The 25,674-nt window shown below is 40.0% G+C and overlaps 1 protein-coding gene across 1 annotated transcript; it reads left to right on the top strand.

The window, feature by feature from the left end:
• The first annotated feature begins 2,767 nt into the window (after nucleotides 1-2,767).
• MRPS35 (mitochondrial ribosomal protein S35) lies at nucleotides 2,768-25,082 on the top strand. Its single transcript, XM_044418257.1, has 8 exons — nucleotides 2,768-2,910; nucleotides 7,226-7,278; nucleotides 8,275-8,439; nucleotides 9,011-9,071; nucleotides 10,409-10,548; nucleotides 16,663-16,772; nucleotides 17,098-17,167; nucleotides 24,638-25,082. Exons 1-8 carry the CDS (start codon nucleotides 2,784-2,786, stop codon nucleotides 24,911-24,913), a joined length of 1,002 nt encoding a protein of 333 aa, XP_044274192.1. The 5' UTR covers nucleotides 2,768-2,783; the 3' UTR covers nucleotides 24,914-25,082.
• Nucleotides 25,083-25,674: the final 592 nt, after the last annotated feature.

Below are 25,674 nucleotides of genomic sequence, written 5' to 3'. Positions count from 1 at the left end.
TATATATTTTGTTTATCAAGACTATAGGGGAGAATGCCTAACAGATATATTTCAGGTTTAAACATTACAGGTCTTTGCAACATTTCCCCAAGCCATCTATGTATTTTAACTCAGTATTTTTTTTTTTTTTTGCTTTGTCACAAGTTCACCACATATGATAAAATGTATCAGGTTTCTGTTTACATTTCCAACACTTATTTGACATATTCGGAAACATTTTAGCTAATCTGTTCCGTGATAAATACCATCTATAAAACATTTTATACAGGTTTTCTTTATAAGAAGTTGCCAAAGTTATCTTAACATTTCTTTCCCACAACTTTTGCCACCTCTGCAATTCAATGTTATACCCAAAGTTTTGTACCATTGATATCATTGGCACCCAACACGGGTTCAAAGTAGACTTATATGGGGAGATCTGGTGCTATATTGAAGGATAGGGAACACAGACAACTTGCTCTTCTGTAGCCTCCTATTATTGTGGAAGGTGGAGCTTTCAGGAAACAGCACTTTAAAGAACTATGCAAGTAGCAAACAACAATATTCCCATCTCTGTTGATTTGGTGCTGTTCAGAATCTACAACAACAGGGTTTGGGACACTCCATTGAGTAACCAAGCCAAGTCTTAACAAGCAAACACCAACACAGACTCCAAAGTAAATTGAAATGCATTAAACACTTTATTTAAGAACACTTTAAAAATTAAGACAATTAGCATGGTAGTTACATGAACATTATTTGGAAGCTGTTTGTGATTACATTATTAATCATGAAAGATACATTTAAGATTTAAGGATTGTAGCCAGCAAGTTAGCACTAGAAATGTAGCAAACAAGACAGCAAATGGAGCTAGGATTGTTTGATTAATATGAATCCTCTTCAGGAGCTTTCTACAATCCACTTGCATTTTAATTTTCTTGGGCAAGTATTTGAACAAGTGGTGGCCAGGCAGCTCCAAGCACTCTTAGATGAGAAGGATTACCTAGATCCATTTCAGTTTGACTTTAGGCCTGGATTTGGAATGGAGACTGCTTTGGTTGCCCTGTAAGAAGGCCTTTGCCAGGCAAGAGATGGGGGAGTGCAACCCTGTTGATTCTCCTGGACCTTTCAACCATGGTGTCCTTCTGGACAGGCTGGCTGGATTGGGAGTTGGAGGCTTTGTGGTAATGAACTGGATGAGGGCCAATAAACTAAGACTCAGTCTGGATAAGATTGGAGGTACTATTGGTGAGCAGATCTTCTGTCCAGTTGGGAGTATTTCAACCTATCCTGGATGGGGTCACACTCCTCCTAAAGGACAGGGTCTGTAGTTTGCAGGTGCTCCTGGACCCAAACCTTATCACTCAAGTCTCAGGTGAAATAGGTGGCCAGGAGCACCATCCTTCAGCTCCAGGTGATTTATCAGCTGTGGCCTTACTTGGACAGGCACAGCTGGATTCTTCTAATGTGCTCTGTATGGGGCTGCCTTTGAAGATGGTCCAGAAATTGCAGCTGGTTCAGAATATGGCAGCACGTTTTTGGACAAGAACTGGCTCACATGCCCATGTTACACCAATGCTTTACCAATTACATTGGCTATCAATTGAAGCGAGGGCTAAATTTAAAGTGGTTGTTTTGACATATAAAGCCCCAAATGGCTTGGGACCACCAAGATACCTGAAGGAACACCTACTCCCCTATGTTCCTACCCAACCACTAAGATCAGCTACATATGTCCTTCTTAGGGAACCAACCCCTAAAGAGGTGGGGGGGGCAAACAGAAGAGGGGCCTTTTCCATAGTTGCACACCATCTATGGAATATGTTCCCCAGAGTAGTGTACCTGGCCCCTTCCTTGTTTTCTTTTCTGTGTCAGGCAAAGGCATTTTTATTCAGCAGACATTTTAAGAACTGCTGAAATAATATTTTATATTTTAAGGCATTTTATTTTTTAATAACTGCTGAACCTGAGGTAATTTTGTTGACTGTTACAGTTATCTGTAAGCATGTAATATATTTTATTGTATTTTACTTTATGAATGTTTATCATATGGTCTTTTATCATATAAATTTTATTGTTTTATAATAGGAGTGTATACTGCCCACAGAGCCTTGAAGGAGCAGTTTATAAATGTAAATAAATAAAACAATGCTGAACTGAACCATGCATGCTGGGAACTGTAGGACCTTTTCCCATAAGATTGTGCTTTAAATGGTCTAAATAAAAATATTTTGGGGACTTATTGTTAGATCTCAAATCTGTTTTTCTTCAGTTCTAGAATCTAAAACATAATGGTGCTGAAGTGGTTGATTTCAGTTTGGATTTTAAAAGGTTAATCAAGTTTCTGGAAATGATTTCAAGTCTCATTTTCCAAGTTCCAAATAAATTCCAAGTTCAGAAAAAAAAACCATCTTGAGAAAGTAAAAGTTTAAAGCATTCCCAAACTGAAGTATAAAGCTAAAAAGCATGTCTTGCTGGGACATTCTGGGGGTTGTACACCTGAACGTGCATTAGATTTGCGACCTAAATAACTTACATATTCGTCTGGTGGTATTCTGTTACATATTCTGGCTGCTCTGCATTCTTGTTTCTCTGTCTCATTTGTGGCTATTGGTCTGGGACTCCGTGTAGCAGTGTAAAACTTTAGAAAGGCTGGTGGGGAAAGCTACTCCGGACGAATGGAAGATGCCGACGCATGCGCCGTTCACGATTGCGGCACGACAGGCGACGAGAGACGCTCGGCTCTTTTCCGGGTCCTCTGAATCAGGCATGCGGTGGCGTCACTGTTCTGCGACGCTGCGAACATGGCGACCGCCAGTGGGTGCAGGTGTGTTCTCAGTGCGTTGCAACAGTTGCGAGGGTTTCCTTGGCGAAGCCTGGGCGCAGCGTATTACTCGATTGCGGGGACAGTGAGCGATGGCCGAAACAAAGGTACGGGATGAGATAACAGAGTTGTAAGTACCATGGAGTAAGTATCGATAGGATAGCGCGAGCGAGTGTTGCCTTACACGGACTGAAGGAAGTCCCGCTGGGTTTCACAGGTCTCGTTTTCACTGGACCACAGTTTTAGTGTGACTAGGATTGAAGTCATATGTAATGAAACCTCATCTTCATTATTATTGTTGCTACATTATGGCTTAGATCAGGCTACAGTCTAGCCTGTATATGCTGGCGTGGAGGAAAGATCCATCAGAGAAGCGTGGAGTCTACATTCACATCAGCGTGTTTAGAATAGCTCAACCAATGGGCCTTACTCCTACCTTAGTTTGCCATGCAGCACAATTCTGTTACTGCTCAGGTAGTGGTAAATCCTGCTTGTTTTAGTATATGTTTTAGGAAGTTTTCATAAAACAAGCCATTGAAATGAATGGGGCTTGCTTTACCTGTGTATAATTTAATTTCATCCTTCATGGATCACTGCCTTGTCATGGCAAAGGGGCTTGCATAGCTCAATGAAGTTATGAGCTATGCCGTGCAGGGCCACCCAAGATGGACAGGTCATAGCAGAGAGATCTGACAAAATGTGATCCACTGGAGAAGGAAATGGCAACCCACCCCAGTATCTTTGCCATGAAAACCCCATGGCCAGTACCAAAAGGCAAAAAGATATGACGCCGGAAGATGAGCCCCTCAGGTGGGAAGGTGTCCAATATGCTACTGGGGAAGAGTGGGGGCCTAGTACTAGTAGCACCAGAAAGAATGTAGCGACTGGGTCAAAGCTGAAAGGACACTCAATTGCAGATATATCTGGTGGTGAAAGGAGAGTCTGATGCTGTAAAGATCTATACTCCATGGGGACCTGGAATGTAAGAGCCATGAATCAAGGCAAGCTGGATGTGGTCAAACAAGTGATGACAAGACTGAACATCGACATCTTAGGAATCAGTGAACTAAAATGGACGGGAATGGGTGAATTTAATTCAGATGATCATAAGGTATACTACCTTCTAGAATGAACACCAAAAAATGATGTCCTTATCATCATGGGGGATTGGAATGCTAGAGTAGGAAGCCAGAAGTTAACTGGAATAACAGGCAAGTTTGGCCTTGGAGTACAAAATGAAGCAAGGCACAGGGTGGTGGAATTTTGTCAAGAGAATATGATGGTCATAGCAAACACTCTTTTCCAACAACCCAAGATACGACTCTACACATGGACATCACCAGACGGTCAACACAGAAATCAGATTGACTATGTGCTCTGCAGCCAAAGATAGAGAAGCGCTATACAGTCAGTAAACACAAGACCATGAGCTGACTGTGGCTCAGATCATGAGCTTCTTGTTGCAAAATTTAGGCTTAAATTGAAGAAAGTAGGGAAAAGCACTAGGCCATGCAGGTATGACCTAAATCATATCCCTGATGAATATACAGTAGAGGTGACAAATAGATTTAAGAAATTAGACCTGATAGAGTGCCTGAAGAACTATGGATGGAGGTTTGCAACACTGTACAAGAGGTAACAACTAAAACCATCCTTGATAACCATGATGGGGTGGTCACTGACCTTGAGCCAGACATCCTGGAATGTGAAGTCAAATGGGCCTTAGGAAGTCTGAGCAACAACAAAGCTAGTGGAGGTGACAGTATTCCAGCTGAGCTATTCAAAATCTTAAAAGACGATCTAGTAAAAGTGCTACACTCAATATGCCAGCAAATTTGGAAAACTCAACAGTGGCCACAGGATTGGAACAGGTCAGTTTACATTCCAATCCCAAATAAGGGCAATGCCAAAGAATGTTCAAACACTCATTTCACATGCTAGCAAAGTTATGCGCAAAATCCTACAAGCTAGGCTCCAGCAGTATGTGGACCGAGAACTACCAGAAGTACAGGCAGGGTTTTGAAGAGGGGGAGGAACTAGAGTTCAAATTGCCAACATACGCTGGATCATGGAGAAGGCTAGAGAGTTCCAGAAAAACATCTACTTCTGCTTCATTGACTATGCTAAAGCCTTTGATTGTGTGGATCACAACAAATTGTGGCAAGTTCTTAAAGAGATGGGAGTACCAGACCATCTTATTTGCCTCTTGAGAAACCTATAAGCAGCTCAAGAAGCAACAGTGAGAACCGGACACGGAATGACTGATTGGTTCAAAATTGAGAAAGGAGTTCGGCAAGGCTATATACTGTCGCCCTGCATATTTAACTTATATGCAGAGCACATCATGAGAAAGGCAGGGCTAGATGAATCACCAGTTGGAATTAAGATTGCTGGGAGAAATACCAACAACCTTAAATATGCAGATGATACCACTCTCATGGCAGAAAGTGAAGAGGAACTAAAGAGCCTTTTGATGCGGGTGAAGGAGGAGAGCACAAAAGTTGGCTTGAAACTCAACATTAAGAAAACTAAGATTATGGCATCCGGTCCTCTCACTTCCTGGGCTCCAAGATCACTGCAGACGGGGACTGTAGCCAAGAAATTACAAGACGCTTGCTGCTGGGGAGGAAAGCTATGGCAAATCTAGATAGCATACTAAAAAGCAGAGACATAACCCTGCCAACAAAAGTGCTTATAGTCAAGGCTGTGGTTTTCCCAGTTACAATGTATGGCTGTGAAAGCTGGACCATAAGGAAGGCTGAGTGCTGAAGAATTGAGGTGCTGGCGGAGAGTCCTGCGAGTACCTTGGACAGCAAGGTGATCAAACCGGTCAGTCCTAGAGGAGATCAACCCTGACTGATCTTTAGAAGACCAGATACTGAAGATGAAACTCAAATACTTTGGCCACCTAATGAGAGGGAAGGACTCCCTGGGGAAGAGTCTAATGTTGGGAACAATAGATGGCAAAAGAAGAAGGGGATGGCAGAGAATGAGGTGGTTAGATGGAGTCACTGAAGCAGTTGGTGTGAGCTTGAGTGGACTCCGGGGGATGGTGGAGGGCAGGAAGGCCTGGATGAATGTTTTCCATGGGGTCGCAATGGGTCGGACATGACTTCGCGGCTCACAACAACAACAACAATTTAATTTCAACCTTTATTGTGTTCCAGTCCACATTTAAAAAAGAATAAATGTGTACTTCAAGTAAATGTATATAGAATTAAACTATTTCTGCCCTGAACCACAAACGGAAATGGCAACTCCTCCTTTTGGTATTATAAAAAATACAGAAAAGGAGTTCAGTGTGAATTGCTTTCAAATAAATATGTAGGATTGCAGCTTAAATTCTTAAGCCTTATTATGCCTTTTTATGTCGTTGCTATTTTTTTTAGAGGCAGGACCTTGTCTTCAAACTTAAAATATGTATAAAGGGAAGAAATAAGGTGGTAACTGAGACTTACCAAGCAGGACATGGGCATAATGGGATCGAGTTACAGGAAGCCATGTTCTGGCTGAACATCAGGAAAAACTTCCTGATGGTTAGAGCAGTATGACAATGGAACCTGTCACTTAGGGACATTGTGGGCTCTCCCACACTAGAGGCATTCAAGATGCAACTGGATAGCCATCTGAGAGGGATGATTTAATTCAGCATCCTGCACTGAGCAGGGGGTTGGACCCGATGGCCTTCTTGCTCCCTTCCAACTAAACATCGTACTATCATAATACGATTCTGTGAAACAGGAATCAGTTTCATGGAGGAAGAGTAAGAAAAAGAATCCTCAAATCATGAAGGTTCCATTTAGTCAGCATTATAAAATTAGTACAGTAGGTATCATTTGTTAATTACATCTGACACATCATTGTGCATCACTGTGCACTCGATCACTTCTTGTATGAAATTTTGTAAATTATAATAAGGGAGTATTGGTCCTATATCCCCGTGGAATTCTTAATACTCTGACCAGATACTGTAGAGAGGTAAAGACACTCTGCATGTACCTGGAGACTTTGCTTTACTTGTCCTTGGGGAATTGGCCCTGATGTTAAGAATGGAACCTGGAATTGTTTGGGGAATGTAATCCTTAGTCGACATTCATTCTATGAAATAAAGGAAAACTCTGTATACCTAATTTAGAAATGCCTTGGCCAAATCCCTATAAGTATATTTTCTGTATACTTTCCATGTCTTTAGCTGTAACTGATAGTACTGGTGATAGCATGAATGTGCAGGGTAGCTCTTCGTATGTTGTCAAGAGGTAGCATTTGCCTGTTGATGGTAATGGTTCTTTTCAGTGGTGCAGATGATTTAAGTCTTAACTACAAAATGGGATTTTAGAGTTCATTCTTTTTTCTTTGAGAAAATGTGCATATGTGTAGCAATATTACATCGATATTGTACTGAAATGTGCTTTTAAAATATAGGTGCAACAGTACGAGGGGGAAGGTCCTTTCCTCATGAAAGAACCTGGAGAGAGGTAAACACTTAAGCTGTATGTTGGTTGCATAATTAAGTTTATAATGATTTATTCTATTAGAGTGCACCCACCTGTAAATTCAAATCCGCTTCCAATTCATTTAATTGTTATAGTGCCCAAACAGTGAATCCTGCCAATTAAACTAATGCAAAAGTTCAGAGAATTCCAAAGAACATTCTCAGAACTATAATTTCTCAAGTTTCATTTGTGGGGTAGTATTAGCAGTTACCTACTTGGAAACAGGTATAAATCTGTGGTGCTATTGTGCACAGATGTGGATTCCAATTAACAGTGGTGAATGTACCAATGCAATATTTCCAAGTACACAATCATACCATAGCTTATCCACAATAGTTCCCACAGTAATGGGAACAACAGTTGAATATATCCGTATATGACAAGCACATGCTGGGAATTACATGAGCAAAGCTGGCTGGAGCTGCAGATCAGACTAGATGGCTTGAGACCCCTTCTGACTTGCTGTGTTTATATATATTATCCTGGTACTGAAGCCAATTATACTATAGCAAAGGTTTCAAAGATCAGGATTCCAGCAAAGTATTGTCCTGATTGTGACATGCTCTTTTGGTGAGTATATGGCATGACTGTGAGCTATGTGCTGTGTACCAAAATCACAAAATAATCCATAGAATAGTACAGAAAAAGCCTTTCAGAAAACAGCTGAAGGCTGTTCTAGTTTATATAAGGCTATGGTCAACTGATACCTCTCAAAAAGAATATATTTAATGTCCTTGAAAGCTGGCTAGGCTTAGACATGACTTAGTCCAATGCCATGCTTTGACCTTCATGGCTGAGCAGGGATTTGAACAAGGATTACCCCAATCTAAGTCAGAAACACATGTGCCATTGGGGTAGGGGATTATGTCAGATCATCTGTCACTCACAGTCGACCTGCATGGAACCACTATTATGTAATGAATATTACGTAAAATGTTGCACATTTTAGAACATGATTTTCCTTTACTCGTTTCCCAGGGAATTCCCAGGACTGAAAAGATGGAGGTTGATCAGGACTGGACCAGTGTCTACCCAGCTGCAGCTGCTTTCAAACCTTCCACTGTGCCCCTCCCAATTCGGATGGGCTACCCAGTAAAAAGAGGTGTACCACCAGGAAAGGAAGGCAACCTGGAACTTTTAAAGGTAAAGCTACATGCTGCTAACTTAAAGACAGTTTCATGGTCTCTTACTAAACACAGTCGCTGGCTATTGATGCAGGTGTAATAAGATATAATAGTCTGCTGTTCTTTACATGTTTTGCATATTATGTTTGAGCTCAGGAGAAGAAGGGGGAGAGAAGGGGAACAGTCCAGCTGATAGTAAACTGGGAACAATTGGTTCCATATTAGGTATATTCTCACCCAGCTAGGTAGCTGAATCAATCCTCAGAACCTCCTTCCTCATCTCTTTCCTTGTGTCTTCTGACTAAGATCAATTAATCAGGTTGCTGTGAAGATGCAAACTGGTAGGTAGTAGAATGTGTTCCATTCTGAGTTCCTTGGATGGATATTGGAGTATTAAATGTTCTGAATTAAAAACATAAAGCATTAGGATTCTGCCCACATGACCCAAGGATGATAAAGACACGTCTTGCTTATGGGCTACTAAATGTTTTACTAGCAAGGCTGCTTAAAAATACTCAATGACTATTTTGTTGTCCTTTAGATATCTACATTATGTACTGGCAAAATTTAATAAAATGCAACTATTTCAGATCCCCAATTTCTTGCATCTGACACCAATTGCCATCAAGAAGCACTGTGCTGCTCTTAAAGGTAAGTATCAAAAATAAGTGATGCAAAAATTATAAAAGTATAGATAAAGGCAATAATAGTGAACTATTTTGTGTACAGTAAATACAGAAATATGTAAATGTATGACACACAAATGTAAGGAAACCTTGAAAATTTAATAGGGACTACATATGGCTAGTTGTCAACTGATTTAAGTAAGAAGTATCAAGTTCTGTCTTTGCTAGCTAATTGCATCTGTGAACAAGTTGTCTGGATTTCACTTCAGTTTCACCTCAGCAGCTTTGGGCAACCCAGTGTGGTATAGTGGTTAGGAGTAAAGGACTGAAACTGAGGTGGTCTGGGTACTAGTTCCCACTAAGCCATGGAGCTAACTGGATGACTATGGGCCAACAACAGACCTGCAGCCCAACCTAATTCACAGTGTTGCTGTTGTGAGGATAAGACTGAGAGGATGAGAACAATTATTTAAGCTCCTTTGAGTTCCTTGAAAGGAAAAAAAAGGCAGTATAGGTCTGGTATTTGTTCCACATGGGAAGAAACAGCAGTGCCTCTACCAGTTTCATGCACTGGGTGCTTAGATTTCATATAATGATGTAGGGTTTCTGATTACAAACTGAATCAGTAGCTGATAACATAAAAGGATAGAGTAGGAATAAACTATAAATTCTCCCAAGGAAGGGGGTATAAACAGTTGTGTCTCACCGGGATCTGAAATAGGAACAAAGCTTTTCAGCTTCTTAATAAATGATCTGGAAGCTGGCATGAGTAGTGAAGTGGTCAAGTTTGCTGATGACACCAAACTATTTAGAGTGGTTAAAACCAAATGAATGGAGGAAATCCAAGTGTGAAGTAATGCATGTTGGAGAAAAACCTTCAAATATAAGCTGAGGGGATCTGAGCTAGCAGTTACTAACCAATCTTGAGGTTGTAGTAGACCACTTGATGTTAATATCAACCCAGTGGGTGGAGGCTATGAAAAAGCAAATTCCATGTTGGGCATAATTAGGAAAGGAACTGAAAATAAAATTGCCAGGATCATGCTGCCCTTACACAAATCTATGGCTGCAACCACATAGTTCTGGCCGTTGTACATATGTACGTACATATTGTACATAGTTGGCAGAGTTGGAGAAGTGTAAGCAGAGGTGGAGGAGTCTTCCTCCCATCATACATAACTTTTCACTGTATTTGTGTGTCTCTAAACAATGGGCATATTCCTATATTGTATTCATCTCTACTATATGGAAAGGTCTGAAGTTGGCTTTGATAAATATAGCTTTCTTAGCTAACTTGCTTTGAGTAGCAGTTGTAATGGCTAGAATGATATCTGTGATCTTATGCCAGTTTTTTAACTGCAGAGTTCTGCACGGAGTGGCCAGTTCTCCTGGATAACGATGAGAAGTGTGTACAGCACTTCCCCATTGAAGTTGACACAGTAGACTACATCTCAGCAGGCCCATCTATTCGTAATCCTAAAGCAAGAGTGGTGACCCTAAGAGTAAGTAAATTGTGAGAGAATTTGGACTCTTATTGAACACTTAAAACAGTTGGTGTTTGTAAGGCAGGCAAACATGACACTTTGACTAGTATAAGATTTCACATGACAGGTAATGTTTATATCAATGAAACTTCTGAAGTTAGGAAATCAAAGCTTTTCTTCGCAAAAAATCAAGTAATTTTGAATGGCATTTGCATTAATGTTGGATAAAGTACACTGTAACAGCTGTAACAGGTTTGTCTCTTCATACTTATTTGAATGCCTGTCTAAGAATCCTTTAACAGTGCCACTGTTCTAATAACATGGAGCAAAATTTTAAATTTATTATAATTAATCTGTATGTTTGTGGCCATAATGTTGTCAGGATAATCTTTTGTAATGTTCTCCATTTGTTACTGCACCATCAGTGTCTGTTAAACTCTTCAGCATAAGGAGAAAGTTAGACCTTATCCAAGAAGCTTAAAATCTTTAGAAGCTATGGTGAATGAATTAGAGAAGCAACAAGTACTTATTTTTGTAAAAAATAAAAAAGCCATGCTTCACATTTACATAGTGCCTTTTTTTAGTCTTCAAAGTATTTCATATGAATGCTTAGTAAACTTGAAAAAAGCATTTTAAGGTAGGTTGCTACTGGAAAATACATAGCAAAATAATTTACAGTGCAAGTAATTTGCTGATGTATTAATACTCTGCTGATGCATTACTTAATTTAGATATCTGGACAAAACTATGTGCTTATTTTTTTCAGATTGGTGTTTTGAAACAGTTCACATGTAAGATAGCTTGAATGTTGATTATTAAGCAGGAAACAGACAGCCATATGGCCTTCCCTAGCAGTAATGATCAGTTCAGACATGTTTTTTAATCCTGTCTTGTGGTAGTGTCCATTAATCTTTTGTCAGCATAATCTGCTATGCAGAGTGGGGCAGGAAGAAGTCTGAACATAAATGTAAATAAGTGTTGGGGCTGCTTTAAATGGAGACTATAGCACAGTTCTCACTTGAAAGATAGAGCTGTTTCTGGGCTATACTGTGCCAAGCTGTACGTAGGGACTTGTATGATAGAATGTGTCAGCTGCCCAGAGAGCTTTGACTTAGGTATGGTATAGAAATGAACTAAATAAATGTATTTCTATACACAAATACTAAATGCACATAGAAGATTAAATTCTTCTCCCTGACACAGTTGTTTTGTACATGCAGGGAGTGCTTTGTATGGAAACCTTTCCATTATGGGTGTCCCCAGCTGCAATCAAATGGCATGGCCCGGTCTTTCAGACTGGGCTGTCACTTCAGTGGGACCTCCGTGACCTGGAAGATTCTATGCATGCCTAGTGTGTTATGGAATATACTTGAGAGAGGCTGTGATTTGAACTGAAAAGGCACATGCTCAATTTTAACAGCTAGTCATAACGGCACATAGAAATGATACATAAAGCCATTCATCAACAAATTACATACAGTGGTACCTTGGCTCATGAACTTAATCCGTTCCAGGACTCTGGTTGTGACCCAAAATGGTTGTGAGCCAAGTTAAATTTCCCCATAAGGTTCAGTGGAAATAAGGTTAATCCGTTCTGTAACTATTTTTTCATCAGAAAAATGTGAAGCAAAGTGACAAAGAACAAAGATCACGGCCATCTCCCCACCCTGAGCACGAGCGCAGCCATCTCCCCCCACCCCCAGCACAACCATGATTGCGCCCCTCATCCCTGCATGCACCCGTCATCCCGGCATGCTGGGGGGATGGCGCGAACGGGGCGCACTGGGGGAGAGAGAGATGGGCACGAATGGGGAGTGCTGGGGGAGGGAGACGGGCGCAAACGCGGGCACAGAGACAGGCACGATCATGGTCGCCACCCAATGCGGAGTTCGCAACCTGAGTTAAAATTTTTATGAAATTTTAGTTTGTGACCCGATTTGGTCGTGAACCGAAGCATTCTTGAGCCGAGGTACCACTGTATTGCATTCAGTTGCAAAAACAAGATAGATGCTTTGGGGCAAATAACTAGAGCAACTAAAAAGATAATTACCTTCAAAATCTTAGTTCTCCAAACTCTTTGAAAGGTAGTTTCTCTCGTGTTGAAATACCAGCAGAGAATACCACATTCTTGACATGAATGGGCAGCACCTGTTCCAAGGACTCATCCAAGCCATGAGCTGGCACCTTTAAGCAGAGTGTGCTTCAGTCCAATGCACTCTGTGAACCTGGGCAAGAGTCAGTGATTCTACCAGTTTCAGTGATTCTACCAGTCAACTACCAGTTACTTTTCTGGATTAATTTTCAATCCTCTGTCCAGTTCCTTACAGATCCTAGCTGTGATATCTGTATGGGATCTAGGAACACAAGAACAGTCCTGAGAAATCAAACTGAAGGTTTATGTTAGCTTCCTGTCTCTCATGGGTAATAAGAGCCATTGGTATTAGGCATGCTACTGCTGATTCTGGAGGTAGCATGGCTAGTAGCCCTGATAGCTTCGTCCTCTGTTAATTTGTCTAATAGACATTTCAAACCTTGTATATTGGTGATAATCAACATCTGCATAAAGGTGTACTTCATTTTGCTTGTCCTGAAGATGATCCCTGATTCTAGTATTTTGAAGAAAGTTATGAAGTTCAGTCCCAGCATGATAGAGCAACAATATTATACTGTATATATTGCTCAGATTATGTTTTAAATGGATTAAGTTACATAATTCTGGCTTTCAGTGGGTTGACAACAAATTGTTGAGGGTGGTTAGGACAAAAATGGATTGCAAGAAACTCCAGGTGAATCTCTCTAAACTGTGAGAATGGACATCAAAATGGCAAATACGGTTCAATGTAAGTAAGCATAAAATGATGCATGTTATAAGGAAAATCCAACCTTCAGGTATAAATTGATGGGATCTGAGCTAGTAGTGACCAACCAGTCTTGGGGTTGTGATGGACAGCTTGATATTAGTATCAACACAGTATGGAGGCTATGAAAAAGGCAAGTTCCATGTTGGCTATAATTATGAAAGGAATTGATAATGCTGTCCTTACACAAATCTATGGTGCAACCATGCTTTACACACTCTGTGTAGTCCTCAATATTGTACATAAAAATATTGTAGAGTTGGAAAAGTGCAGAAAGGGGAAACTAGAATGATCATTGGGTTGGAGCAGGTCCACTGTGACACAAAAACTGAGAAATTGCAACACCTGTATTGTTCAATTTAGAAAAGAGGAAAGTAATGGGAGAAATGATAGAGGTGCACAAAATTATGCATGGTGTGGGGAAAGTAGACAAAGTGACATTTTTCTGCTGCAATGTTAGAATCCAGAGTCATCCCATGAAACTGATTGGTGCGAGATTCAGGACAGACAAAAAAAGTTCACACACTGGATAGGTAAACTGTCCACAGGATGTAATGATTGCTGTGAATGGCTTTAAAAGAAGAAGGATATCAGTGGCTACTAGTCCTAAACTCCTGGTCATTATGTGCTGCCTCCATTATTAGAGGCAGTATGCCCATGCAGATAAGTTGCTAGGGAACTTGGGCAGGAGGATGCTGTTGTGTTCAGGTCTTGCTTGTGGTTTTTCTGTGGATCACTGTTTGGCCACTGTATGAACAGAATGCTTGGTTAGATGGACTATTGGTCTGATACAACATAGCTATTTTTAGGGTCTTAATTAGGGAGATCTGAATTGATCAGATGTGTGCAGAACTCTTTGTGCAATCAAGGACTGCAGAGGATGGAAATCCCCTAAAATCCTGTGAGGATTTGCTTGCAGAGTTAACAAAGGACCTGAAATTCCAAATAAAACCACTTGGGTTTTAAGGGGTGGTAGGGAGCCACATTTGTGTATACTAGGGATGTATGAGCAATCCATTTGGGGTGGAAAATCTGCTGGATTCCCTAGTTTTGGCTTCCTACACTCTGATCTGCTTTGCAGTGGCCCAGAGTCCCAAGTTCCTGGTAAGTGTATCCAGGAATCAGGAGGCACTTGTCAAAAATTGAGGCCTGTGCACTGTACAAGCAGTGTCATTTTTCCATGCTTGCTGCTGCTGCTGACAGCAGCAAGTGGGGAAGAAGATTGCTGCCTGGAATGGCAGCTGGGGAACGTTGCCAGTTGCACAGCCCGGGTTCAAAGTAGAAGCTGCAAAGCCAGAGTGAATGGAAATATGTAAGAAAGTATGCAAATGACAATCTCCTTGTTCCAGATCCATGAGCGATTGCAGTTTTCCTCTTGGCTCAGCTTGCTTTGTAGGACTAGGCCAAGCATGAGAGGAAGTCTACAGATTCTGAAGGGACAGATTCCAAAAGGATTCATCCCAACCATAGTATATACTGCTAATTTGGGAAGTTTCTAAAATAAGTAGCATATTAGTGGGAAGGCTATAATACAACTTCTCCCAGATGGGCAAATTTGCTACATTCAGGGAATTTCTTATCTTGAGGAGAATTTTTAAAATGTGGGTTCCCCCTTCTTTTCCGCCTCCTCTTGCAGTTGGAAGTGGCACTCTTAAGAATTCTTACTGTGTAACCCAGCCTCTCTCAGCCTGGGTTCCCTGGAACCTTGGGGTTCTGAGAGAGACCATGGGGAAGTAGACTATGTATGTGCACGTACAGATTTTCACACTTGTGTGCATTTATACAAGAAATACACATGAATTACTGACTGAAGAGCTCTTCTGCTTTCCCTGATTGCCTAGCAGGTGGGAGGGGGCCCAGGATGAGTCTTCACCCACAGGGGAAGGGTTTTGGATTGTGAATTGCATCTGCCTCAGGCTTGTAGGGAGCGGTGTAGCAGCAATTTTATGTGCCTGGCATTGAATGACTAGCAACAGCCCTTATTGCACATTTTCCTTTTAATCATACACACCATCCAGGATTTACAGATGGGTGCTGGCCACTGAAGTGCAGTAGGAAGAAATACCCCAGTCAGTGATCAGTGGAAGGAGGAAATGGTAGGACCATCAGTGAAGCCTCTATGAGGAAGAGGTGGTCTATCTCTTGTGTGCAGGACTGGGACAAAGAAGAGGAGGAGATCTCACAGGCAGATCAGGCTGGTCTAGAAAGGCCTTTCTCTTAATCCACAAAACAGTTCTTATTAGTAAAATAAATAGTAACAATTGCAATATAAATAAAATTAAATATTGTGCTACCTCTAGTACATCTCCCTAGGTCTGACTGGAGGGCTTATAATAATAACAAAAATGTATAATTTTATAATGTTTATGCAGAGGTTCCTTAAGACATGAAAATTATTTCATAGGTTCCTTCAAAGTAAAAAAAAAGTTGAGAAAGGTTGGTGTACACTGTCTTGCCCAGGAGAGCAAGGTGAGAATGCACCTAAGCAATACTTTGAGCTGGTGATACTTCATCTTGATCCCTTTTATAAAGGCAGCTTTAGCAAAATTGGTTTTAGGGACACAAAATTCTTTGTTTCTTCTTCATTTAGGATTTTCTCTCCAGTGCTCAATCTAATATCAGTCTTAGTCTTTCTCCCTAGACTTTCTAGCCTTAGTTTTTCATCCCTTAAATATAACAATTGTATCTCCCATTAGGTTTTTCTAGGTGCCTTTTCTATAGTTACTTTTGTTACTTGAAAAATGAAAGCAGTAAATGGAAGTTTAATTAGAAACTCTCTATCTGCACAGTACTGTGATATTAGATGAACATCGTAATTTGAAAGCTGATTTAAAATACCAATTTTTAAATGTGGGTCCAATTCCTGCTGGAATCTCAGAAACCTGTGTGGTTTTGGAAGTGGGGGAAGCGTCAATACATAGCTCTTTGCATAGTCCTAGAAGCTGAAAAGCCAGAGTGAATGGAAATATGTAAAAAAGTATGCAAATGACAATATCCTTGTTCCAGATCCATGAGCAATTGCAGATTTCCTCCTGGCTCAGCTTGCTTTGACTAGTCTGAACGTGTCTATCTGCCCTCCATCTTCTACCATTAAATGCCTCCTGTGCTCTCTTCCTAAAGAAGACTCCTATTCAGTGGGTTTACTTAATATGATTGTATAAGAAGTTTCATGCTTAATATGCAGTAACTCTGACCTTCTGAAGATAAAGACTTAATTTCTATACTAGCAACTGAACTTGTTATCAGACTTTCTAAGAGACTGATTTCTTCCCAGGTTAAGCTTTCAAGCCTCAACTTGGATGACCATGCAAAGAAGAAACTCATTAAACTTGTAGGAGAGAGGTACTGCAAGGGCATAGATACCCTTACCATTACAACAGACAGGTATCGTAACATGAGAGAATTGTCTAGAGTGGGCCCTACCTAAAGTTGACAATACCTTAACTGTAATATCTGTTTCTGTCTTACTCAACTACATATAGGACTTAGAATTGTGTTCAGTTATATTGGCTCTTGGATATTGATATGGCAAAGACTGTGGGGCTTCTAATTAGTCTTCCTTTCTTTTGGTGTAAAATGCAAATAAATGTGTACAACTGTAATAAGATTGTGTTTGAAGGTCAAAGAATTGCCAAAGCCCATTTGCAATGTAAATGAAATGTGCACTGTTGGAAAACGTACTGTAGACTTAGTTTTTCTTGTCTTGCAGGTGTCCTTTAAGGAGGCAAAACTATGACTATGGAATGTACCTTCTGACAGTTTTGTTCCATGAATCATGGGTAAAAATCTATGCATGGCTATTACGACAACCAAATGTGATTACATTGTGTAACATGTGTTTGCTTAAATGTTGCTTACAAGCTATTTTCATTATCATTACATTGCATTAGTATCCCACCTTTTTTCATCTTGTGAAGAACCCAAGACAGCTTATATAGCTCCATTTTATCTCTGCAGCAACAACCTTTTAAAGTAGGTTGGACTGAGAGACTGTGACTGACCCAAGGTCAACCATGGCCATATGGGGATTAATATTATACTACTGTTATTAATTTCATTTCTATAGTGGCCCATAAAGCTTTCCAGAGTCTCCAAACCAAAACTCTAACCACTGCACCACACTGGCTATCATTCATTTGGCTTAATTACATTGATGGAGAAAGAATTGTGGACGGTGTGTACTAATAGACTTGTACTGTAGATCAAGGCTGCTGCTTTTCACAAATCTTTCTTTTTTTTAAATACTATTGAGTAGAATTCAGTGTTCTGCTCCAGGATTGGAATTTTCCACCTGTTCTCCACCCAGGTGGCCCAACACCTTGGAGATTTTGAAGGCACTCAAGGGTGGAAAAGGGGATCACTCCCTTCCATTTCTTCTGACTACAGCAGCTTTACCAATGGAAAACCTTTATTGGAGTCCAATAAAGGAACCAGAAATCTTTATTGGATTCCACCCTATGAGCAGAAAGCATGTATGTCTATAGTGTAAGTGAAGTGATCAATTCAGATATACAGTGATACCTTGGCTCATGAACTTAATCCGTTCCAGGACTCTGGTCGTGACCCAAATTGGTCGTGAGGCAAGTTAAATTTCCCCATAAGGTTCAATGTAAATGAGGTTAATTCGTTGTGTAACTATTTTTTTAATCAGAAAAATGTGAAGAAGCAAAGTGACAAAGAATAACAAAGTTCGCAGCCATCTCCCCCTCCCCCCCAGCATGACTGCAATCACACCCATCATCCTTGCACATGCCCATCATCCCAGCACGTGGGGCAGGGGGAGATGGGCACAAATGCGGGCGTGTGGGGTGGGGAGACAGACACGATTGTGCTGGCGGGAGGGGAGATGGCCGAGATCATGGCTGTGCTGGTGAAGGAAAGTCGGGCGCAATCATGGGTGCGCTCATGCAGGAAAGAAAGTGCGATCTCAGCCATCTCTCCCCCACCCCCAGCACGATCGAGGCCATCTCCCCACTCGAGGAGGGGGAGAGAGTTGGCCACAGTCACGGTTGCCATCCAATGTGGAATTCGCGACCTGAGTCAAAATTTTTATGAAATTTTTGTTTGCGACCCGATTTGGTTGTGGACTGAGCCAAGGTACCACTGTATGTGGCTGAAATTTAGAATGTGAAACTACTGAGTCCTTCAAAAGGTCTTCCTGTTGAATGAAAACAAGGAATTTTTACTCTGTTGGGTAAAAAAGATTTTTACCCATCTTTTGCAGGTGACAAGCTATAAATCTAGTGCAGGGGATCATATACTTGCTAAGAGTGAGCTGGAAGAACCAAGTTTACATTCCTCACCTCTCATATTGGTTGTGTTAGACAACTATCCTTTTGTGTCAATCCCCTACTTTACTAGCCTACTTTGCCAGTCCTATAGCTAGCACTTAGAACACTCAGAAGCAGTATCTAAATCCTAAGTGCTTGTAAAACATTAAACATTTCTTAATTCCTGTGCATCTATAGGAATAGATAAAAGTGAATTTTTTCTACTACAAATATGTATCTGCTTTTGATTTTATGTAGGCTGGAGTTCAACACTTGGGCTTATTAATTCCAGATGAGCACATCTGTCTTTGGCTCTAGCATTTCTTAGTGATGGAAGATTTGGCCATATGATATTGCTTGTGTGAGTGTTTAGTGTGTATTGAATACACAGGTCTCTTGCCCTTTTATTACCTTTCAACTTCCACATGAATACTTAATGACCTCATCAGTTGTGATTGTCTTTGATTTCAATGAAAAATTCATGGCCTGCTGCAACACAGGGTTTTTTTTTCCATGATCAAAGGTGATCCCTCAGAATGGTGCTAATTTAGCTCATTTTTGGCAACTTTAAATATTTCTTAAAATCTGAAATTTAAATATGTGGGGATAGTAGAGAATCATCCCTTTGTACATACACCAATGACATAACTGGAGAGCAAGCATGTTATAGTAGACAGTGATAGGAGCAGAAAGGTTGGGGTTCAAATCCTTGATTTGCTATGAAACTCACTGTGTGACCTTAGGGTAAATTAGGGTCGAGACTGTAGGATATCTGTGGTTTTGTTTGGTTTTTTTTTTAAGATCGAAAACACTGGGTGGTGAGGTACAGAAATCAGTTCAAAGCTGTAGTGCTGAAAAAGAAATTAACCCTTACCGCTGCAATTTTCCTGATCTGGCTTAATTAACTTCCTCATCAAAGTTGCAATCTAACCTGTGGAGGAAAACATAAAGGATACTATTAAAAACTAGGCATTGGATAAAAGATTAGCTGGAACATTTCCTCATAACATGCTAATTTTATATGGGGAGAAAGCCTTTTCAAAAGAGTGTTCAGTCATGTAAAGGCTGAAGTCATACAACCTAAACAGAGGTGACAATTAAGCAATTGCCTAACTTGCATCATAGGGCTCTTAGAATAAAGTGACATAATTTCATGTGATCCTGAACTCAATAATCCTTGCTGCTTGGTTAAGCAGGCCTACTTGTCTAAGGCCACACAAGTGAAGGGCAAGGGGGGAAATCTGAACAGGAGCTGACTTCCCAATTCACAACTCAGTATCTTAGCCAATGTATTATAGTAGATAAGGAGTTGAATACACACAGACAATACTTTGGAGGTATTCAGTTGACTATTCAGTAGTTTCAGTAAGTAGGAAGGAAAGGATGTATGATACCAGACTCAAACATTTTTAGCTTGTTACCAGTCTCTTGCATTTAGTTCTGAAATGTGTGACACCATCATTTTGATATTGTTCTTGCAGAAGTATGCGTAGCCTAAAAATGACTTTTTATATTCTTGGCAGTATAAGGGAACTTTATAGAATATTGACTATAATTAAGTGAAAATAACAGGCATTATGAAACATAGTATGGATGCTGACTTTTTTCATAATTTTTCACACAACTTCTATTCAAATGTTCACACCTGCCACTTCAAGTGGATTACTTTTAAAAGTTGAAATGGTGTTCCTGGATCAGAAGTGACCAGATATAGATCCTATGCTAAATAGTTCTTGCGGTAAGGTTTTCCAGTTCCAGAAACAATTTATAGAGCCATGCTTCCTTTACTATGTTATGTCCATCCTATATATCTGTAGTCATTTCTGAATTCTACCCTCATTGTGTTAAAAACTATTGTTCACATGGTTAATATGAGAAAATGTGTTTCTGCATGGCAATCAGTGCTTGAGTTTTTTTTTAAATTGTTGTTTTCTCAGATTAACAAAATAATTACAACTGCTTTAATTGTCACTGAACCCATACTTGTTCAAACACTGTCAATTATAGCTGAAGAGGGTCTTCCAGTGTTAAGATCACAACAAAAGAGACTTTGTCTTGAGGAGGCAGCTGTCTTGCTTCTGAAGGTGGAGGCATCCAGGACAGGGCTTGCAGATTCTTAATGTTCAGGCAGATTTCTGTAGGAACTGGAAGTTCTCCTAAAATGTTCCAGATTCTGGCCTCTTTATGCAAATATGAACACTTTACAAGATGCATCTGGAACCAGTGTCAAGTATTTGAGCAGTATTCAAAGGCACCCACATATACAACATAACACAGTATGTATAACTTTCAATATAACATAACATGTATAACATTCAAATGCACCCACATACACAACATAACACAGGTTATGATCAAAAGTATGGATAACTATGTAAAAGCTAATTTTTCCCAAAAAAGTCATTGTTCTGGCTGGAACTAGTGTAAGACCTTGAGACTATGTATACCACTTGCCCATGTTCATTAAGGGAAGATCTGAAAGCTTCAGGCCTGATCTTTTAGAGGAAGTGCAGCTTCATCTGAAGCAGACTGAAAATTAACTCCAGATCACCTTTATTGGTACAAGTACCTGCATTTTGTTTGAATTGAACTTCTGTTAATTGGCTTCCATCCAGTCTGTTAGAGATTCCAGGCACCAGTTCTATCCATGGCCTCATCTGAGTTAAATGAAATGGAGAAACAGAATTGGATACTTTGTTCCAAACCTCTGAATGACCTCACTTAGCAATTTCATGCAGATATTAAATTGCAGTGGGAAAAATTAGGGTTATAGCGGTTATGACCTCATTTTAACTTTTCATGGGCCTCTTAATTGCTACTGTGGGAAATAGGAAGCTGGCCTAGAGCAACCTTTGGTCTGATCCACCAGGGCTGCTCTTATACCTTGTGGAACCAAATAGCAAAAATGCCATGAAATAGGATACACACCTTGAGCAACACACTGTTGAAATAAGAGTGCAACACATGTTGCCTCTGCCTTCCTTTCTGCATTGTGGACCCCAGAATCTGAACAAAGTTACCAAAATGGCATCTGGAGATAAGGACAATATCACATGGATTTTTTCCCCATCCTAAAAAAAAATCTGGGGTGATCTGTGTGGTGCAGTCAGTAGGGACAGAAAACCTCTCATCCTCTAGCAGGTACCCACTCTGACATTCTTTTGCCAAGATAGGAGTGGGATTGCATAAGATGCCTCCACTTCCTAACCCAGAAAAGGAGTATAGATGGATGCCATAGTTAAATGATTTCGGAGGCAATCTGGAGGAACCAATGAGGGTCACGTACTCTCTGGCCCAGCAAAAGTCAATAATAAAGGCATTTTCACACCCAACACCTCTCCCCCACCCCCAAAATTGGTCTATAGATAAGTTTCACTCAAGCATTCTGAAAGTTACCACCACCTGTGGAAGTACCTTGCTCAAGAGTGGCTGCAAGCCTCAAATCAGTTTTTTACATGAAGGGCTCTTCAAGAAACAGTTGCTGGCTGGTGGCCTTTGAGGCACCTGCAACTCCTACCCATTCCCCAGGTATGTGATTGCCCCCTGAATGCTGCTAGCTACTCCCTCCTGGCAAAATGTTATTAGCAGGCGTGGACATTCTGTTGCAGAATTTGGGCATCTGAGAAGATGGAGTGCTTTTATCCTTGCCACTGTCCTTGTCACATTTTTCTTTCATTCCATCTACCAAGGAGTTCAGTGTGATGGTACACTGAGCTGCCTCCATCTTAAGCTCCTGTGAGATGTGCAAAGCCATCTGTTGAGCTTCATAGCAGGAATTTGAACGTTGGGTATCTGACAAAATTAACAGCATCTCATTTTTCTGTCTTTGTAACTTCTTGCTTGAATGTAAAGTATCCCATGGATGATGATTCTTGGATGCATACTACCGCATGGAATTTCTCTAGAAGCCCAAACTTAAAATGCTAAAGGCTTGCTGCCACCTAGTGGTTAAAACAGTTTTCCTCTTTAGAGGTTACTACAAATCTGCCCTGTTTTTATTTAAAGATAGATGAGTATAGAACAATGGAAGTGTTTTGGAGTAGCACCTTATTTGTCTTATGGAATTGCATACTGATATACAAGTATCAAAAAAGGCTTTTTGTATGTAAGCACTGTACCAAGCTGAGGCATATACAAAGTGCAAATATTGGTTCCCTAAAACAGTTTTGAGGTTGAAAGTAGAGGTGCAAGCTAACTAGTAATCAATGAAAGGTTTAGGTTATAAGTTAGGGGTCTATTGTGGTGCTGAGATTATACCTAGTTCTGGGACAGTTTTGGATCTGGCTAAAATGTAAATGAGTAAAAAAAGTATTGAGTTTAATATACTTTAGACTGCCTCCTCCTAGTTATTACAAATGTTCTCCTAGTACCAGAGTGAATCAGATCATAAGTAAAGGCATGGAGATCCCTCTCCACTGAAGACTTACCATAGGTCCAGACTTTGCTTCTTTCAGGAGTATTTTGAGCTTGTCTTGTGGAATTCAGGATTAAGTGTAGAATAGATTCACTCTGCTTTTATTATTTATTTATTATCAACCAATTGAACATGATGGATTCTAATTAAAATAACATTTAAATTAACTAATGCATGATCAGTATACTCATTAAAAGGTGATCAATTACAGTTTCAGACAGGGTCATCAACAAATGAAATTGATCCAGTGAGATGAGTATAAACAATTGAAGTCTTAATGTTACCATCCTAGCCCCTCCCATGTTTTCTGCTTCATAATGGAGAAAAAAATGCTCCACAAACATATTTAGCAACTTTATACCAGCATACCTTGTTTTAGCGTGCTTCACTTTATGTTGCTTCATAGATATTACATATTTTTTTACAATTTGAAGGCTTGTGGCAACCCTGTGTCAAGCAAGTCTATCAGCACCATTTTTCCAACAGCATTTGCTTACTTTGTGTCTGCATGTCACATTTTGGTAATTCTCTCAATATTTCAAACTTTTTCATTATTATTACGTTTGTTATAGTGATCTGTTAGGAGTGATCTTTGATGTTACTGTTGTACCAAATCCATATAAGTGGCAAGCTTTTAGACATAATGCTATTGGACACTTTATAGACTACAGTATAGTTTAAACATAACTTTTCTATGCACTGGGAAATAAAAGAAGTGTAATTTGCTTTATTATGATATTCACTTTATTGTAGTGGTCTGGAACTGAATCCACAATATTTGCAAGGTATACCTGTATGAACTTGTCCCAACGTTCAGACAACTTAGACTTAAGCATATGCATTTGGTTTGAGTGGCTGTTGTATCTAGTGAGTGTACACTTTAGTTTGTCCTTAGACAAACTAAAGTTTTTGAACTTCAGAAAATATTTACATCTTGGCTTTTCTATTAAGGAACCACAAGGTCTCTGTCACAGGAACCCTGCAAATTTTAAAGAATTCTGGGGAACACACTCAGTTGTAGGATGAGAGAAGCAGGGATGCTTGAGCTCACCAAAACTCTCTGAACTTCAGTTCAGAGCTTGATTTGGCTTGCTCCCATTTCTGTTTGTAACCCGTATTTTGTTTTGTTTATTCAAATAGGAAAATACATGTTTATCAAAAGTGCACATTGAATAAAACATAAAAATTCTCCCTTTTAAAAATGTGCATTTTGCTAAGTTTGCACAGGTTTAAATTTGCATTTTCAGAAATTATTACAGACATTATTGAGTGATAGCTAAACTAAAACAAAAACCTTACATATTTCTTCTCAGTTCATACGGAGTATTGACCAGGCATTTTGGACCTCACTGCTTCTCTGCATGAAATGAAAAGACTGCATGCTGCAGGATAAAATTGGTAGTGTTAATGAATCTGTCATTCAAGAAGGCTTGTTGATAGTTACTGACATTCTTAATGAGGAACCTGAGTGAGGCTTCTAAGGAAAGTTAGGGTTTGAAAACCACTAGCCTAGACCAGGTAAGGGACTTTCCCTTCAACTTTTTCTCTGAATTGTTTACTTTCAGAAAACAGAACAGTGGGAAAAAGAAAAGACTGAGGCCGACATGGAGGAATATCTCTGGGAGAACAGTGCTTCTGAGAAGAATGCTTTGGATACACTACTTCGCATTGGAGCAGCTGAAAATGCTAAAGAAGCCAATAGAGATGAGCTTCTTGCCTCAGATGTAATTCTCGCCTACAGAAAGTCAGTGGTTATACTGAAAAATGAAGGCGAAACAGAGAAGAACCTTTCTGAATATAAGAACTCTGTCAAGAGACTACTAAAAATGAATGGATCATAGTGAAAAGAACTGTTTAATGCACAGATGTGCATGTACATAATATAATTCATGACAGTGTCCTGTTTAAATTTGAAATGACAAACTTTCTGTTCTCAGATTCTTGTATAAATTACTCTGTTGTTCCAGTAAACTGCATTCATTCAAAATAAACATAGGGTATCTCAGGAAATCTATGGGTGCCCTGGGGTGCTGTAGGATTTGCTAGGCAAGCTTCTTTGAGGAAAGTATTCCATAAATAAGGTGCCATCACTGACAAGTCCCTCTCTTTTGTAGGTACTTGCCTTGCTTCACTGATAGGAATACCTGGAGGAGGGCCTCAGACTATGATTTTCAAGTTTGGAAAAGTAGGCTCTGTGCAAGCTACTTAACAGCCCATCCCCACCAGAGCCATTGTGATGATGTTGTTTTGGCCTTAATATTAAGCTTGTTTCCAAACAGCTGTTGTGGCTGTTTTCATTGCGTGCACTTCCGATTGAAAGTGCCGGATGCTACAATCTAGCAGCATTAAATTTTTTACTGGTAGAAGCAGTGGTAAAGTTGTAGAACCTATTTTGCAACATTTTCCTCTGCCCCTTCTACATCTTCTTTTTTTATGTGCTCTTACCTCACACTGGTTTTTGACAGCTGTGAAAAGAAGGTAAAGTGAAAGGTAACATTCTTCATTGCTTTCTAGGTGCATGTCTGTGGGAAGTGTCCGCTACACTTTGACAGCAGGGGTCCCCCAGGACTTTGAATGCTCATTTGTGCAAGTACAACTAAAC

This window comes from Varanus komodoensis, unplaced genomic scaffold (assembly GCF_004798865.1).
Source record: "Varanus komodoensis strain SLA01 unplaced genomic scaffold, ASM479886v1 scaffold9, whole genome shotgun sequence".
In the NCBI taxonomy this organism is placed as follows: Eukaryota; Metazoa; Chordata; class Lepidosauria; order Squamata; family Varanidae; genus Varanus; species Varanus komodoensis.
The sequence above is the reverse complement of the archived record's forward strand: the minus strand, read 5'-3'. Positions and strand labels throughout refer to the sequence as shown.